The 18,626-nt window shown below is 34.4% G+C and overlaps 1 protein-coding gene across 6 annotated transcripts in view; it reads right to left on the bottom strand.

The window, feature by feature from the left end:
• Nucleotides 1-18,626, bottom strand: part of HYCC2 (hyccin PI4KA lipid kinase complex subunit 2) — a 59,481-nt gene that overhangs the window by 20,435 nt on the left and 20,420 nt on the right. For 5 of the 6 annotated variants that reach the window (XM_082763090.1, XM_082763089.1, XM_082763091.1 and 2 more), the window contains 7 exons: nt 16,838-16,936; nt 13,400-13,478; nt 12,295-12,396; nt 6,476-6,655; nt 4,450-4,530; nt 3,735-3,850; nt 2,784-2,879 (listed from right to left, as the gene is read on the bottom strand). In XM_082763090.1, the coding sequence (XP_082619216.1) occupies nt 2,784-2,879; nt 3,735-3,850; nt 4,450-4,530; nt 6,476-6,655; nt 12,295-12,396; nt 13,400-13,450 (626 nt within the window). In that variant the 5' untranslated portion in view covers nt 13,451-13,478; nt 16,838-16,936. The remainder of the gene's footprint in view (nt 1-2,783; nt 2,880-3,734; nt 3,851-4,449; nt 4,531-6,475; nt 6,656-12,294; nt 12,397-13,399; nt 13,479-16,837; nt 16,937-18,626) is intronic. The other variant, XM_082763092.1, reaches the window with a different exon arrangement.

Here is an 18,626-nt window from a genome sequence, read left to right as displayed (position 1 = left end):
TTGCTCTTCCAACCAGTAAAACAGTTTTAAAAGTGTCTTAAGAAATGACTTGCTGATAATCCAAAGTATTATTCCCATATAGCCATCATCTCTTTTCTTCAAATCATAACCAAAATGAGGCATGACATTCTCTATTGCCAGCCACTAAATACGAGGCTTTCCCAGAAACTCAATAACCAAAACTAATTTTCTTAAAAGGAAACAGTGGTATAGAAGAGAGACAGGTCATCCCCCATCTAATGTATACCGACAGCATGCAATCACCTTTTACCTTTAGTTAACACAGATATTGTATAATTCAGAGTTATTTTCAGCTGCCTTCTAAAAAAAAAAAAAAAAAAAGGAAAACAAAAAAACAAACAAAAGTCTTCTGGCCTGTGACAAAGTGTATGCTTTTTATACTACATAGCACTGACTCTACAGTTTAAAAAAAAGATGAATTTATTCAAAACTTTAATATCTGAAACTTATATGTGGAACATGGAAACAATACATGGCTACTAATACATTTAATGTACATTTACTGTTTCTCTAACCTACATGTATTTAGGATTTTGCTCATAAAAGAAAATAACATGCATGAAACCTCAAAATTAACAGACATGCTAAAACACAGCATTCGATTGCCTGTTTTCCGTCAGACATCTGAACATGTAACTTCTACACAGTGCAAGGATCCAGTAATGCCTAGATTAGTGTTCCCTTTTAAAGCTAGCAAAAGGGATTGCATGAACTTTGTGAATACAAACTGACACCGATAAAAACAGTGAATGAAAATGCCCATTAGCCACCAAAAAATCCCAAAGGTTTCAGGGGAGAGGATCCCACCACTCACAAAGAAAGTATTCATGTGTTAATTCTCTTTCCAGAAAATGACACCTTATACTTGTTTTTTAATTCTTCAAACAAAGATGAGCAAATGCATCTGGTAAAGAATAAAAGCTAATACCTAAAGGATTTCCCAGTTATCATCTTTAACCTAAAACCCATGCAATTTATTATTTAAAGCATGTTTCACAGCCTCAGTGACAAAAACTGTGGCCCAAGTTCCTTTCTAGGTGACAAGCAGACAGTGCCACAATGAAAAGCAACTACCAGCTTGATATGGTTGGTCTACTTTTTCCACCGAGGCAAGCTGCATAAATCAAAGTATCCCAATGGTTCTGCAGGTTGCACTGCAGACCTGCCCAAAAGCTTTCAGAAGCTTCACAGCTACACAAGGAAGATCCCAGAAGTTTCCATTTCCAGGTCACTCTGCTGTTTGTGGAACAAAGTGACTCCTGCTTTAGGCATCCAATTACTACATTATAAACTATTATAGAACTTCTACGTGTAATAACCAGAATACAAGTTAAAAATGAAGTTTACAGTAAAGTTTCAATAATGCATGCTTAGAAGAGCAACAATGTGCATAAGTTCAGCTAAATGAATACAGTTCTGGAAGTTGTATTTAGAAAATTAAGGAAAATAACTGCAACTCAATAACTCAAGTTGAAAATGGATTCCTTTAACATGCATGTTACACAACTGTGACCACATAACACAGAAGACAAAAACGTGCAACTTTTACTCAATTCATCATAAAATAATCTCATTGTTGGAAATGGTTTGTTGCATCCAACCTCTTGTTGCTGCTGCACTGTTCCAAACAATAAAAAAATCCTTAGCCTATAAAATGTTCCCTCTACTCTCTACTCAAAGAATAGATCTAATTTTGAAATGCAGGGAAATTGAACACACTTGCCAAATTCAGCAGTCTTAACTTGAAGATGATGGAAGCACACCAAGAATTAAATCATTGCCATCAGAAATTAGAGGAAGGAAAACAGACTGTCATCTTAATTAACTTTGTGTGCGTTACTGGAGAAAACACACCGTCAGAAACTAGCCTGATCCTTTTTTGCCATACAACTGAATTGCAAGTAATGTTTTTCTTTTATGACAATAGTGTGCTGAAGCAAACAAGCTAAAAATCAAACACGTTTAAAGAGATCGCTCTGGAGATAGCAGGGAAGAGAATTTATCTCATTTTAGACAAAATTGCTTATAAAAACAGGCAGATAGGAGTATCAGAAATACTTGAGATTTTTCAGAGCATAAAGCAGTGATCTTTGCCAACCAGATGCTTCTAAGACTATCCAAGCAGGAGATTAAGTAAAGGACATGTATAAGAGTTTGAGAATTCACAGTACTGAATTCTCCACAAAACTGAATGTCATTCCCACTGTGGAAAGAAAGGAAAAACAAACCAAAAAAAACAAACAAACAAACAAACAAACAAACAAAAAAAAAAAAAAAAAAAAAACTAAAGCCCAGGATATTGTTTAACCACTTCATATGAACCATTCTCAGAAACAAGAGAGGTTTATATTTGGAAGCAGAGGAAGCTAGATGCATTCCTCACACGATTTTAAAGCTGATCATACTGAGAAGCATCAGATTTACCTATCATTCAGACAAAGACAAATCAGTCTGAGCAAAATTAAACAAAGAACAAAAAAAAAAACACAACACGTTTTCTTCCTGAAAGAACAGCAACAGAAGTTACATAACTGGAATGAAACCCAATGCAACAGTAAGATAATCTACATGTTTTATTTATATCCAAGCATAGCATCAAATCTGCAATTAAGTCGCAGCAGGACTGACTAAGAATTACAGGTTTTAGGTTATTAAATACAAGTAAATTCACTCTTTTTTTTTTTTTTTTTTTTTTTTTGCTGGAATAGCATTTAGATATCTAGATATACCCTGCAAAACTACATCAAAGGCAAATGCCTCACCTGGAACCCATCCTACAAAGTGATTGGTAAGAAGAGGCAGGCATATAGACAATAGCAGAATTGTAGCACAGCATGAGAAAGCTCAGCACCTCGAACCTGAAAAGAAACAAAACTCAGTCTCAAAATTGCCTCACAGGAAAATGTGTCAGGAGTAAACACACAAATCCTGAAAACCTCTCCCATTACAATTCACTAACTTGAAATGGGATATTAAAGGTTCACTTTAAATTGTTATTATTGAAAACCATTAGCCTATGTAGGAATTATGGAGGAAAGAGAACATGGCATAAAATTTGGACAAAGAGCTACAGAGCTGGACAAATCTGTAACACTTTAAAATTTATTTTATCATTTTTTCCAGAGCTACCTTTAAACAGGTAAAGCTGAGAGTCACTAGAACAGCAGGGCATTGAAACAGCTAGTCATACAGCTCAGTCTGCTCTTCAACATGCAAGGGATCTGGCTAAAAATGCTGGCTCCAGTGACTAATGATGAGTAAGTAGACTCCCAATCTTCCATGTCCTCAAGCAGCAGAAACAAGAAATCCGGCTTCTGTTATCACTTATCCCTAGTTCTATTTGTGCACTCAACTTCATTCCCATTTTCCTGTGGAAAAAGCAGTCCCAGTCTCAAGCAAGAGCTGACTTTTTTTTTTTTTTTTTTTAAACACTTCCAGGAACATTTGAATTGACAGGAATAAACCCAAAGATATTCCTGACAGACACAGCAATGACATACAAGTTACTCACATCTAAATTAAAAGTAAGAACACATGAAGTTGGAAGCAAAAACAAAAATATACCTCAAGACTACTAACTTGTTCTCTAGCTTTATTTCCAAGCACTACATGTTGAGAAAGGACCAAAATATAACCTATTTAGTCTTAATGTTTAAGGACTTGTTGACTGCTTAGCGGAGCACCTCCAATGTTACAATGCATCTGATACCTACCGGTTCTGTGCTGTGAAGGTTTCTCTTTGAGGATGAAGATCACTGTAAACTACCCTGATGAGATCATGCTGACACAGAGCTCCTTCAGTTAAAGCCATGGATCCAATTGTAGAGGGCTAGAAGTAGGTGATGGAGGGGGGGGGAAATACGTAAACCATAAGTAAAATTTCTCCAAAAGCATTACAATTTCTAACCACCCAAGCCAAAATACACACTTGTCTTGTTATCTATAAAAAAGAAAATTATTTCAGAATACAGTAAATCTAAAAACATTATCTGATTTCGTTATCATAAACTGCAGTAGAGCAGGTGAGAGTAGTTTTCAATTTTGATTGTTGCATAGCCATCTAAAGTTTGTCCTAATTGCACAGACCTCTTGTACAGTAACAGTGGAGAAAGAAAAACATGATTCCAAATTCAAATTGTATTAATGAGGAAATAGACTTCTCTTATCATAACACTTAAGAAGCAACCCATCTGCAACTACAACACAATTAACCTCTGTTCAGAATGGGCACTGTCAGCAAAATTTTTTTCAACATTTACATTACTTCACTATTGCTATTATTGAAATGGATTACATAATTGCTGCAAGACAGTGACATCAAAAACACAGTGCAACAGGGTGCACTTAAAATGGTCTGTTGCATTAAATGGATGCAGTTTTCATTGCTCTAATAGATCCAGGTCTAATTTACCATAGCAGTTCTCTTACCTCATGATATATGGAGGGTTTAGATAACGAAGGGATGGTGAAAGATAAAACTTTGTTGTTTCCATCTTTGTCAGCAATTTCCTGCATTTAAAAACAAACACAAATAAGCAACAGGAAAAAAAAATTAAGTCAGGACTTGGAAACTTATAGAACTCTTGAAAGGTATTTAAAAAGTAGGAAGTTAGTTGCTCTGATCTAATAAGAATGTTAACACTTTAACATCTCTGTTTTGCAGAGTATCAGCAAATCTATACACATTTTAAAAACGGGAAAAACCTCTATCACAGACGTCAGTTAAAAACATCATTGGCTCCTACATCATTGTGAGTTCATCAAGAAGCAAGAACTAAAAGCTTCTCTAGCCCACCTTAACATTATAACATTTATTTATAATAGAATTGTGTAGTGGAGCAAAGATAAACTTTAAGCCTGAACGATATAGACGCATAAGAGCTGATGAGTCACTTTCTGAAAACGGACAGCACTTCATAATAAATGCATTGCAGAGAAAAGGTGAAATCAAGAGGACTGGCAAAGCCTCTTTGGGCATTCTATCAGTAAGAAATATACATTTTTTTCTCAAAGGGCTATCAAAGTGATCAGATTTTATAGTTGCTAGGCTACTATATAAGCAAACCCAGCAATTTGTAAAGCCAGTACTCTAAGAGCAATTACATAAGGTTGCACCAAAAAGGAGTCTAAAACCCTGCCTTTTCATTTTGAACTGTAAACTACAAACAATGAGCTAGTCATTCAAGATTACACGAGAACCTAGTCCAAGGTAGCACAGCACTCAGAGTAGGCTTTAAGAGTCACAGTAGGAAGAGAACTGACGGCATTTAGCAGAATGAAAAAGATTTATCATTGTCTTTCACTTTCCATAGACTGACAAAGTAACTTCACTCCTTCAGTATCAGTAACGTGCAAAGCAATAACAACTGAACCAAAGAAAAAAAACTTAAAGGTAGCTACTGTTCATTTTGAGGCCTCCTTCTTTCTGAGTTTGGAGAGAAGGAAGAAATTACTGTCCTTAAATAACATTAACCACCAACATGAGTTTCAAAGGAACTACAAAGGGACCTTTATGAGAAAACTGAAGCCAAAGACAAATATCCAATCCAGCAAACAGTACCAACAGTTAATAAGCCATTTCCTTTTTTTTTCCTATCAGAATAAATCTAAAATAATTGGATTTTCCATTCCAGTTGTTTGAGCTGATCTAAACACATAGCAAGAACTTATTTATTTTTTAAAGAATTTCAGTCTCATCATGGGTACAGTTAAAAGGAGTGGTTCACTATAATAGTAGAGAGAAGGGCAACGTTTCAGTATAATATGCTTTCAAGTTAGATAAAAAAGAAATTCCCATCAGAGAATGCCTATCTTAGCAGTATTTCCAAATCTGTCAATCTCATAATACAGGTAAACATTTCCAGGATAAGGTAAGTATATAAAAAACAACTGTTATAACCAACAGCCAAACCTAATCTTCTACAGTTACTTTTACGAATTCTTAAAATCATATTTCCACGCAAGACAACTATCTGCTTTAACTGTAGACATGCATGTATTTAAGTGCAAACATGCACAGTAGGTTCAGCTTCAAACTGTACTTAAGACCAATTCAGAGTAAGCTCGGGTGGTGGTGGGGGGAAGCTACACAGGAAGGTTGACCGAACATATGCTTGACAGTCAGGTCTGTAGAAAGCTGTATGTTTCACCATTAAAGAGGAATACTTCATTTTGTTACACGTTCTTACAAGTATGTAACACTGCGAAAGCCCATGAGATAATCCTTCTTAGTCAAAATGTTTGTCCCAAAGGGATTTATAAACAATAAATAATATCTTCGCAAACACGTTTTTACTAAACTTTCAGTAAACTATGCTTTTTTAACATAGATTAAGTATGTTTTCATGCAAACATATTATAATTTTAATTATGTTCTTTTAATATTTTGCTTTATTCCTACTGGTCAGTGATGGAAAACTTTAGATCAAACCTTTCCGCATCCATCCTCACTTACCAAGTTGTAAATGCCAAGCAGCAATGCTTCAATGCAACCATTACTTTGCCTATCCCTGCTGGCAGTAAGACGCAGATACACCCAGATCAACTCTGGCAAAAATTGTAATGTGAACCTCTTTAGCCGAACTTCAGAACTGCGATATAGTTCAAAGAGCTGGTGGCAAACAGGCTCCAGGAGCTGTGAAAAGGCAAAAAGGTTAATAAACTAACATTAGGCTTCTCTAACAAGGGATAATACAATAGCAAACATAGGGGATATGCAATGCAACCATCACAGCCAGTGAAGACGTTCCTTGATGTCAAGTAAATGAATGAACCAACATGAATTTGTATTCCTTTTAAGGAGATCTACAAGTAGTAAGTATTGTTCCCAAGGGGAACAAGTAAGCAGTACTGGGAAATGAGAACACTATTCTCTAGGGCTGTCAGTATGAGAATTATTTTGTACACAGGTACTAATTAAAGGCATGTGACAGACTTGTGGCTTGAGCTATGCACACCATAGAACTTTTAATAGCACATTTGTAAGGTTTAGAAAGGTATTAAGGTTGAAGATTAGTAGCAACTTCTAATGACCAGTCTATTGACAGACATATGAATTAATTTCTTAGCAACTACTTTTTAATCTCAAACCCAACCATTATGCATTTATTCAACACAATGCCAAACCATTCTTCTGCCTGAGCTGCCTTCTGGGTTTCAAAAAAAGGCCTTTATCAAGTCAGTAAGCACAAGAAAAAACAGTCATTTTAAGAGTCTACAATGCTAAGTTGATAACTAGAATGCATCCATAAAACTGCTAGAGAACATACAAAATAACAACAACAAAAACATGTCAAACTGTCTCTCCCCTTCCCATAACTAATCAAGTTTTTAAGACCATAGTCAAGAACTACTAAAACACAACATGTATTCAGAGAGGAATTTTGTAGATACTGTTCTGAGACTGTCTCAAACAATGTTTTTTCCAAGTTGTTAAGAGATGGGATGATCTGACCTAAGGAAAATGTTCATGGGGTTTGATGTCGAACAAACTGAGGTATCCACGTAACCTAAAGAGCTGCTATTTGTACAGAATAGTTACATAGTCAGAAGAAAAGAGGCCAGAATATCATATTTGTGATATTTTCTAAACAGACATGCTTTATGCCTCTCATATACACACACGAAAACATTAGACATCAATTTACACATATCACTTTTTAGAATAACAAAACTCCTTCATTTAACCAATATGATAGCAGTCATACTGGTGAGACAAAAAGGCATAAATATGAAATACCCAGTGCAGAGCAAAAGATCAGGGACTGTATGTATGAATCCTCTTTCAGTACACAGTCTCACTCCCCGGGGTTATGCAGGTTAAGCCTTTCAGAAAACAAGCGACACGCTTCCTAGATTTTGATGCACTCTTCAATTAATTTGTCTAGTCATCAAAATCTTAGTACCCAGAATTTCCTGTGGAATTATTGTCGCTGCTTTGCTCTGCTGTATGAGAAAGGACTTCTGTGGTTTGTTGTTTTTATGAGGATGGTGCACAAGTCCCATGCTACCAGAAGAGAGGAAGAGCCATTTCTAGAAGTGCTTAACTTGGAAATTCAAGAAACATGCAAGGCTATAAATCTGTATGACTGTAAAACTTAATATACACTTATTTAGACTTAGGTATTTTACTCTAATACTTCACAGACACCCAGCATAAATTTGACAGTATCTCTATCAAGATAGCTACCTTAAGAGAGCATCAACTTTACAGTGCCCAAGAAAATGTGAACACAGTTCCAGTTCTAATACACAGTATCCGGGTCAAAGAAGCATGCTATTTTAAACCACTGGTTACATAAGCCATAACATCACATCTATGTAAAATGAAACTTTGCTAGCAGACAAATCTCGTCTTATGCAAGGCTTGGTGTAAGCACCTTGTGTAACAAGGCCTCTGATTGACAGTCTAATTATTCTAAGCTAAAAGCCTGTTTTTACAACAGAAGCAAAGGCAGACTCCACATGAGAGGGAGGGAAGAAAGCTGACACTAAGAATGCTGACACAGAATGAGTAAAGTCCAGTAATTTGGAGCACAGAGATTCTTACAAACCATGTATGTAATATACCTTAATATGTCATTTTTTATTTGGGATCTAAGTGAAATTAAAAGCCAGTAAATCTTCTACTGCGAATGTTTTGACAGCATTGCCTTATTAGGTTCAGCAAACATTTTTTTATTTAGCATATTTATTCTAATATATTACACTTGTATAGCACCTTATGTTCTAAAGGTGCAAATGTATACTGTCTTAGTATTTACTTAGTGCAAACTCCTATCTAAAAGTAACACTATTAAAAGCTTCTGTTACAGTAGACAGTCAGATCCTCAGAGAGAGAAATGTATTCTCACTTTATGAAATGCCTAGCACATTTCAGATGATCAAACAAAAAGTGGTTAATAAATAATTCAGAGATCACTGAATATATGTGTATGTTTTTGTTTTTAATAAAGTATAAACAGAAAGATAGTGTAAAAAAAAGAAATATGGAAATAAATACAACCACATCTGCAAGAAGATAACAGGTGTAAGATGAGCTAAACAAATATCAGAAAGTAGATACATACAGTGGCATTGCTATAAATAGCGCTTCTGTTAGATTAGAGATGACAGTCACCCAAAGCTGTTTCCTTTTTGAAGTTAGTCAGTCTAATACAAATCCCATTAAACGGTGGAAAAGAATAATTTATTTTAGCTGAAGTCAGATCAGATTCTACCAGAGTTAATTCTACTTTCTTTCAAATGAAAATTTTACAAAATTAGTCTTTTAAGTGAGACCACACTGCCTAGAAACATACAGCGATATCCAGTCACTGGTACTGCAAGCATGTAGATACTGTTCATTTCTAGTAACTTTCATATTAGTTGTGCTACAACAGCAGAAATGCTACAATAAAAATATTTTCAAAGCCACAAGGCAGCAAATTTTTCCTATCAAAATACAGTATGATCTTACTCCACCTGGAAACACAAAAATTGATACTAAAAGAAAGAATAAAATGCTTTTATTCCAACCTAATTACTTGTTGTTTTTTTTAAAAAAAAAAAAAAAAGTCTCTTCCAATGAATTCTCTGACTACAGATGTTAGAAGACACTGGATAAACAGAGCATTTGTCACCTGTAGTGGATACATACATGAACAGGCACACGCTTTTTTTTTTTAATCTCAAAGATCTTTCAGTCCAATGTTAAAGTAGACTGAGTAGTACAGCATTCAGCCGAAAAAATACAAGCCAAAAAGACCGTTACAATCATCTCTCTTTTCTAACAAACTAAAACCTGGCAAAAAGAGCTCTCCTGTTAGCTTAAAGTGCAATTAGCATAACAATTAAAATAATATTTTTACTGACTTAGATACAGTAAGTGGCAATGACATAATTTGCAAACTTCATTTTTACACCTCACAGAGATACACACTGGTCATGTTTTAAGGAAGTTGACTAATTAATAGATTCAAAGTTTGGCTTATTTTACAAGGTTGCCAAATCTTTAATAAATAATATGGTATGATTCTTAAGTTATATTTAACTTGTTATAAGACATATAACAAAGATTGGAAATGCTTGTCTTTTTGATGAATTCAATCAGAGTAGAAAATAATGTGCTCATTTTATGCTTAAGTATATCACGAATTATGAAATCAGGTGTTATTTCAGGAGTACTAAGTCTGGAAATTGCTTGGCATTGCAAAGGCAGTCTCATTTTTGTTTCAAGCTGAGCTTTCCAGGTTAAATCTAAAATAGCCACACATGAATAGTCAATATTTTAATTTCACTAGTGCATTAGCTTAAAGCTTATAGACCATTTATGTCTATAACTGTAAACCAACTCAAAAAATTATGAAACTATCTAAAACACAGTACTTCCAAAGCACTTTACTTTAGAAAGCAAACATTATGCAAAAGAAAAAAAGATTACTCAGTTAAACAAGCTACTTGTGAGCAAGATCACTCTCTCCTCTTTATATAACTTGTGTTCCAGTCACTATCTTTATTATATTAAGAAAAACAAGGAATTCCATAAAAACTAGAAAGTAACAATGGTATTTAACTTGACAGTTTGCTTGCCTTCATTTCTTAGCTCTGAAATTGGTAGACAACTGTCAAAAAAGAAACAATTGCTTGTTTTGGTTCTTAAACATGGTAGATCCACATTAAATGAATAATACCATTCTTACTAAGATAGTACTGTGATTCTAGCAAAATTCAAGTCTGCCTAAACAGCAGCCCCTTTCAAGAAGTTTTAAACATAGGTCAACTTAACTTTATGATTAAGTTGTACTAAAAAAATTACTTGTCCATCATGTTGAAGAATACAGCAAGTAGGCTATGGTAATGGTTTGCCACATAAGTTTTATCTTCATAAGCAATCAGTTATCTTTCTAAAGAAAGATAAAGCCCTATATAAAGTACTTGAAAAAAATCTGTCTTAAAGCCAAGTATTACCACAGAATTACACAAAGTAACAAATTTATTATATACCTTTGTAAATGGTTTTTGTGTGAGGTTATACTCCTCACACACATGCAAGTTTCAAAGAAACGCGACAAGGAAATACAAAAAGCCTTAACAAGCAGAACTTTAAGATAGACTTCGAGTTTGGGGTTGCGTATCTTATACTTGAGTTCAGAATCAGTCCCAAACAGCAACAGCAGCTTTGAGAAGCATTTGTGTGCTGTAATTTAAAAATCACCTTCAGATCCTTAAGATGCTTATTTTGCAAATCTGGTTCTTTGCATATTAAAAAAACAAAAACAAAAACAAAAACAAAACAACTAACAAATGCTTATTCTCAGAACAAAGGACAGCATTACATATACTTCTGACTATGTAACACACACACGATAAAGGACAACAGCAGCAAAGGTGGCTTCAAGTTGGGGAGAATAACAGCAGTTTCAATACAAAGAAAAAGGTCACTATGCAAATTATTTGTAACATTGCAGTGACATTGACACTTACGAAGCATTACTTATTACATGAGAATTATGTAATCTTTTAAGCTAAATCATGCATTCAGCTTCCAAAAGCAGCTGAGCTTTTATTGTATTTAGAAAAATTAAAAGCTTCCTTGGCATTATATTTACAAATATACAAGAAATCTCGGATGATAAATCAAATATTTTGAAGCACTTTATCTAAAGCAGTTTACACAGTAGAGAGTGGTATGCTTACACAATTTATTTAGAAGTTAAAATTTAACACCTTCCCAGAATCACACATAGTAGAAGACAATGGAATGGAAAGCATAGTTTTACATCATGTGCAAAAGGAATTATGAATGGGGATAACAATTTTTATTGTACATGCATATTTACATCTTGGGGCCCTGGTTCCACTCTTGTTTACAGTGGTAGAAACCAAATTATTCAAACATAATACTAGTAATATGCAAAAGAAAATCTGGCTATTTTAATTGCATACAGGATTTAATAAACTGATTCTATCTTCCATTGTAATAAGCCACCAAGTAAGATGCACATAGATCTTACTGAGTTTCACTGTAAGGTCTACTTTATCTCTGATATAGCAAGTAAAATTTAGAAGACAGCATAAACTGTATTTTTGGAAGCAGAGGAGGTTGTGTCTTAACAGAAAAGCATTAAAGTGAATGTCAAAATAGAAGAGAGTAAAAAGAGGGATAGTACCCAATGTTAGACCACATCAGAAAGATAACTCTTCCTTTCCATCTCCACTTTTTAATTACGCTACTTGTAGTTGTAGAAGTAGAAGCTCTATGAGTGTTAACCTTTATTTATTTAAGTGTCCTACCTCATTATTTGGGTCTTGAATCACTTTATAAAGAGCTGGTACCAATGTTTTTTTTCGGTGCAATGTAGCTGCATAGCTGGAAATTTGTGTTTCAGGTAATGCCTAAAGTGGGGGGGAAAAAAGGGGTGGGTTAATCTGCTAAACTGATGCTTCAAGTCTCCACAAAAGCATTCAGTCTCACCCCAATATCAAGAACAATTCCTGAAGTTGACTAAGTTTTCCAGACTTGTAACCTAGTTCATTCAGTACCAATTCTTCAGACAAACTGCATTTGGGGGCAACACAGCAACATTCAGGGCTGACTTCAAAAGCAGTTTCAAATAACTTTTATAAAATCATTTGATCCAGTTTGAAATGAGGATTCTCTCTCTTCTTGATATTCCTTATTTAACAGGCACTTTTCAAAGGCTTAAATAAAATTCAAGTTGATTAACCAAGAGGCGTGGATAATGCAAAATGAGCACAGACAGCACCACCAAGGAATTGCATCTGTAGAATTGGCTCCTCAACAAGTTTCGAACAACACCATGTAATGAATTCTTACATATATATGTTGCAAGGAATTAATAAATCTTAATTTAAATAACAGATTAATTTTATAACAGGTATGAAATACAGTCTCTTTCCATTTATGCATTATCCTGTATTTCACTCAGCCTAAATATAAACAAGCAAAATAGCTGAAAATACTTCCAATTCTTCATGATAAAACAACTCATTTTAAGCAAATTATATGTAAAAACAGTCCAATATTTTATTTGATATTTTTAAAACCCCAAATATTTCTACTAAGTTTTTAAAGGCAAAATAGAGAAGTTGCTCAATCAGAAACTTAAGCAATATTATTCAGCTGTCAGTTAAATTCTGTCAACTTGATCTACAAAGTAAGATATGTTTTAAAAATCACATTGTTATAGAAGACAAATGTTTGGTGCTACAAGAACAACTAATATAAATCAACTGCTATTAGAACTATGCATCATATATTAGGTACCAGTTGATGTATTTACATAGAGCTTTGCAAGCTTCATTCATTATAAAAACTTGAAATATAATATTTAAAATGTTACTAATGGTACAGCTATCATTCATCTTCTGAGCTCACCTTGAATTCTGACAGCCATTCTTCCACCACACCTCGTTCTGATCCTAACATTTTCTTACTTCTATAGCTTCTCTCTTACCTTTAGAAGAGAGAAAAGAAAGTAAAGAAGACTTCTGGCAGAAAAACTTAGTTTTGTAAAATCCTACCTCAATGAGAAGCTATCAACAATTTCACAGTACATTTATATAATATCCAACAACAAGAAAAGTTGCATTTCTGACAGCTTGTCCCAGTTCTAACAATGACCAAACCATTCTCTCTTCATACTCTTTTTCAAAACTACTGCATATGAATGAGGGAGGCAGAAAGCGAAGGACGCGGTGCTTCAGGTCAAAATGTACATTATTTAAGGCAAATGCATCATATATTCTTGCTCCCTTACCAAATACAGCACAAAGAAAAGACAAGTGGAGCAAAATAAATAACATCATGGAACAAACCACAAAAAACATTGTAATGACAGTTCTACATACACCTCAAAGCAAAGCGGTTTCATAATACCAGTTATTAGAAATCCTAATAGCAGAACTTTACTCCTTAAAGCTTGTTCTTAAAAGAATTGTGCAGCTTAAAAGAAACGCTTCAAAATTTAGCCCTTCTAAAAATACACTGGAATGCTCAGAAATATGCAAACAAAAAGAAACTTCAAAGGACAATTGTTAGTGTTATTTTCCGTTTTATAATACAATGATAATATTGTAACATCTTTTGAATTCTCACAAATTGCCTGCAAGCTTTCAAATCAATTCAGTCTCATCCTTATCTTCTCAGGCTTCACTTCCTTTGCATAGCTTCTCTCGTTAAAAGAACACATTCAAATATAAGATACCAAAACCTGCACTCAAAGTAATACCACCACCTGTTGAGAGACCTGTCATAAATGGCAAGCGTGTCCTAATGATATATAAGATCTCAAAAAATTAAACAGTGGGTCCAAACCACATTTAAGTATAATTTGTTTGAAAGTTAAAAATCAATTTCTTCAGTTTGCAGCAACAGCATTATGCTATTTCACTCAGGAAAAAGTGAAAAATCTAGCAAAATCTGTTCTAACTACAGGAGAGGCAGAAGACATTTAAAAACAGAAGCATGCCTTTGCCTCTTCTACAACCTTCACAGTGTCTTGTACAGGAGGGTGTGCATGTGTGTGTGTTGGCAGGAATACTAGGAAGAGCTGTTGTAATACTTGTATCAGCTTACAGCAGCATCATGAAGACCTTCAGACCTAACAAGCAGCAAACTGAAAAGATGAAGAAAAATGACCTGTAACAACATCATCATACACTCAGTACACAAAAATCCCTTCCAACATTCTTTGCGGGGTGATTTATTTGACTATCCCAGTTAAATAATAAAAGAGTTCTCCCAACTCCTTTAGATTACTTTCACTACTGCATTTCTGACAAAGTATACATACACCTTAAAAATTCTGATAGCTTACAAAAGATTTACATGAAGAAATAAGAAGAGCCTTCTTCAAGATACAAAAGAAAAGAGCAAAAAGATGAAGGTTAGCAAAAAAAAAAAAAAAAAAAAAAAAAGATACAATGTACAACCTCTGTATTTTGGAAGAAAACTATCTTGTGTGTATATATGACCTAGCATGGTCTTTTGTTTGTTTTGTTTTTTAAACACTGCGTTACATTCCTAATCATATAGTTAACTTCACTACAGATTTATATACAGCCAATCATACAAGTAACTTAACAGGGTTTTGAGCATTGTGTGCAATAAAGAGCCTCCTTTCAACAGTTGCTTATGGGTCACACTGAAGAGATTGAACTAAAGCTCTTACCCTGAGTATAAAGTGACTGAAAAAAATCTTAACAGGATTGAAGTTGTTAGGTATTCAGATGGACTTAGCTTAGATCTCCAAACTACTGGACTTCTTGCTGCTAAGAACTATGGAAAAAAAATAGCATTACTGAAATAATTTTCCTTGCTCAAAACTATTTATTGTCTTAACTCTCAGACAGGAGCTTTGATCTACTAGCCAAAGGGTAAAGGAGAGCTGGAGAAATTGTTACTCAGAACTTTCTGAGGCCTTTTAAATTCATCTGGCCACAGATCTCAACATGTAATTCTTGGGCAACCTTCCCAAAAAAGGAAAGCAATCAAGAATAGTGACCTGAAAAGATGTAAATGGAGGAGACAGCAAAATACAAGGGATTTTTAAAGACATATTAGACACAAGAAGGCGGTGATTCTCTTACAGTTTCATCACAAGTTTGGTTTTGACAGGACCTGCAATTAAACATCGACCTAGACAGAAACAAGACAAAAAGGGGACACCCTATTCTAAGAGATACTTTGATTGCATTTTTTTGCCCCCACCCCTTTTTTTTTTATTAAAAAAAAAAAAAAAAAAAAAAAAAAAGTTATATGTAACAAAACTAACACACATTGTCAGGTATCTTTATCACTTTTTTCCTAAAAACTACAAATGTTTAACAACTTCAAAGCATCCTTTTAAAAATAAAATAATAATTAAAACTTTTATCCCCTTTAATACAGTCACCTTTCCTTTTAGCCTGGGATGCAGAAAAAACAGAAACACTTCCAAAAACAGATGATAACAAGATAAAAGGTATTACTACTATCTGTAATTCCATAAACTCACTCATTAACTACATACAAGTAACATGAAGAGTATCTGAAGTGCTACTGTTTGCAAAATTTGTTGCAAATTTTACAGGAAAAAGGCAAGTAAACATGAAATGAAATCTACTTTTTACAATTTTCTCTCAGGTGTGCTTTGAAAATTATTTAGGCTCAAACAAAAGTTATGGGCTTGGTATACAAGTTACACCATGGAAGTCCTGCGATGAATTTCAAATAGCCAGCCTACATGATTGAAATTCCCTGTCTGGTCTAAGAACATTTTTCTTTTGATTTCTAAAGGAAAATTTGTACTTAAGACCAGGTCAGCACCTGATAAATGGAAAAAGAATTGAAATGCAATATTAAAATTGTGTTGGGAAGCTATAGTTCATGTCATACAACTTTGTACAAATGAGACTACACATACTATTTAGTATGGCCCTTGGCAGCTAGCAAGTCATTGAGATTGGGTATAAGAATCTGCCTCAGATTTCTAAAGCATGTTTAAATATCCTAAGAGATATCAGATTCAGAAGTAACAACATTAGATTAATTTAAATTCAAGTAGCACATGGATGGCTTACTGTAGCCGAAATATTGGTAAATAATACTTTAATATAACAAAAAACAATTAAACAGCTCTCTGCAAACAAAGGTTTCTGAAGACATAGCTTTCAACAAAGGAGGAAAAGATATCAGTTATCAGAATAAGAGACGTATATACAAGTTAATTTAAAACATTACCAAACAAGCTACTGAAGAAGTTCATATTCAGTTCACTTTGCCCAGAAAAAAAAAAACAAACAAACCTACAGGAAGTGCAACATGCAACTTTACCTCTCTTTAAAGAAGTCAGTTTTCTAAAGGAGGAAGAGGAGAAATGCAGTTTTTCAGCCTGGGATGCATTTGTCAAGTCTTCAAATACTGCCCTGTTTTCTGAAAGATAAAAAGAAACACATGATCACAAATAAGGAGAAATATAGTAAAGCAAATGTAACGTATGGATATCTCTTAACCTGTAAAATATATCAAATCCACTAAAAATATATTTAGATCCTTCCATAACAAAGCAATTTACTGTTAAAAATACAAAAACAACAACAAACCCTCAGTATTTTAAGAGGGAAAAAAAAGGAGGGATTGCCTGTATCAAGTCCAGAAGGAAGTCTTTCCTACATGGAAAGCCCTTACGTATTATTGACACATACTACTCCACGACTACTACAAAGGAAAACTGAAGCATTATTTCTTATGAAAAACAGTGCAAGAAAGATGCAAGATAAACAAAAGTTTTCTAAAAAATTAGCCGAATCAATGTGCTGACTTCAGAGAAGATGTCTGTTAAAAAAAAAAAAAAAAAAAGGTCCAAATCATAGTTGGAATATATTAAAGAGTCTTCCTTACTATTATTGTTAATACATATTTGTTACAGAACCAAAAATTCCAATGGCTTTGCAAAAACTCATACATTACACTACTGTCTACATTCAGGAGCAAGATCCCTTCATGCTGAGCATAAGGTAAATGGCACACAGGCGAGCCTAACCTAAGTAAACTAAAGTATTTCAGTATCTGGAGACCTCTATCAAGAAAGTGAAGTAAATGAACAACATTCAGTCATACCTAACCTGCTATCTCCAGTGTCAAAACCAAAGGTATAGATCCCGTGAAGTAACCAGGTGGAACCTTTTCAAAGCTGCAGTAAAAAGTTAGAAATCACTTTTTCTGCATATGAACCTAAGTCTTCTTGGCCCCAGAGCAAGAACCAGCTATATAGCAGCAAATCAGACAAAGGAACTTTTATTTCTGTACAGTGTTCCACTGTAAACAAAAGGACTCAGCACAGATATACACAGACCTGACTGGAGCATCAGACTAAAAATTCTCTTACTTGAAATTAAATATTTTATTCACCAATTTGCAGGGTTTGGGGAATTAAATTTAAGTAAAAGATATATATCTTTTAAAATTGCATAGCCTCACAATGGAATGTGGGGGGTTCAAACTGCTTTACATATACAACGCAATAAATAACTGTTCTTAAATCAGAGACGATCATCAGCTGTAACTCATGGCCACCCTCACCCTCCAAACAATTACTTCCATTTGGAAGACCCTGTTAAAATCTGGAGTCATGTTGCTACTCTCCTCCAGCACTGCATAAATTTCAAAAAATTATATCAGATCTCTGCGAAGTTAACTGTTTCCTTAGAGAAGCCTTGCAAGAGGGAATTAAGATTATGCTTTAAAAACAAACAAACAAACCAAGCCAAAACCATACACACACGCTTCTTTACACTCCAGTGAACACCAACAGGTATGAAACTACAACCCAGCTCCAAAAGGAGAGCAAAATGCACACAAAGCTACACTAAGGACTAAGTAGCATTGTATGTTTTAAGTAAGAAGTATTCTTAATCCTGTAACACTACCATTCAGAGCAAGACCACAAGGAGAATACTGAGCAGGCTCACTGTTACAGAAGCGAAGTGCTCAAGGCTATCAAGGAAAAGAAAAGTATCTGGCCAGTAAAGATCTAGATGCTTGGAATAACAGAAGAACACTACAAATAAGTGAAATGAATGAATTTGAAGTATCGGTGTACTGGGTCTGGCTGGGATGGTGT

The sequence above is a fragment of the Aythya marila genome, assembly GCF_965140915.1.
Source record: "Aythya marila genome assembly, chromosome: 6".
Taxonomy (NCBI): domain Eukaryota; kingdom Metazoa; phylum Chordata; class Aves; order Anseriformes; family Anatidae; genus Aythya; species Aythya marila.
Note: the sequence above shows the minus strand (reverse complement) of the source record. Positions and strands in the feature narration are given on the sequence as shown.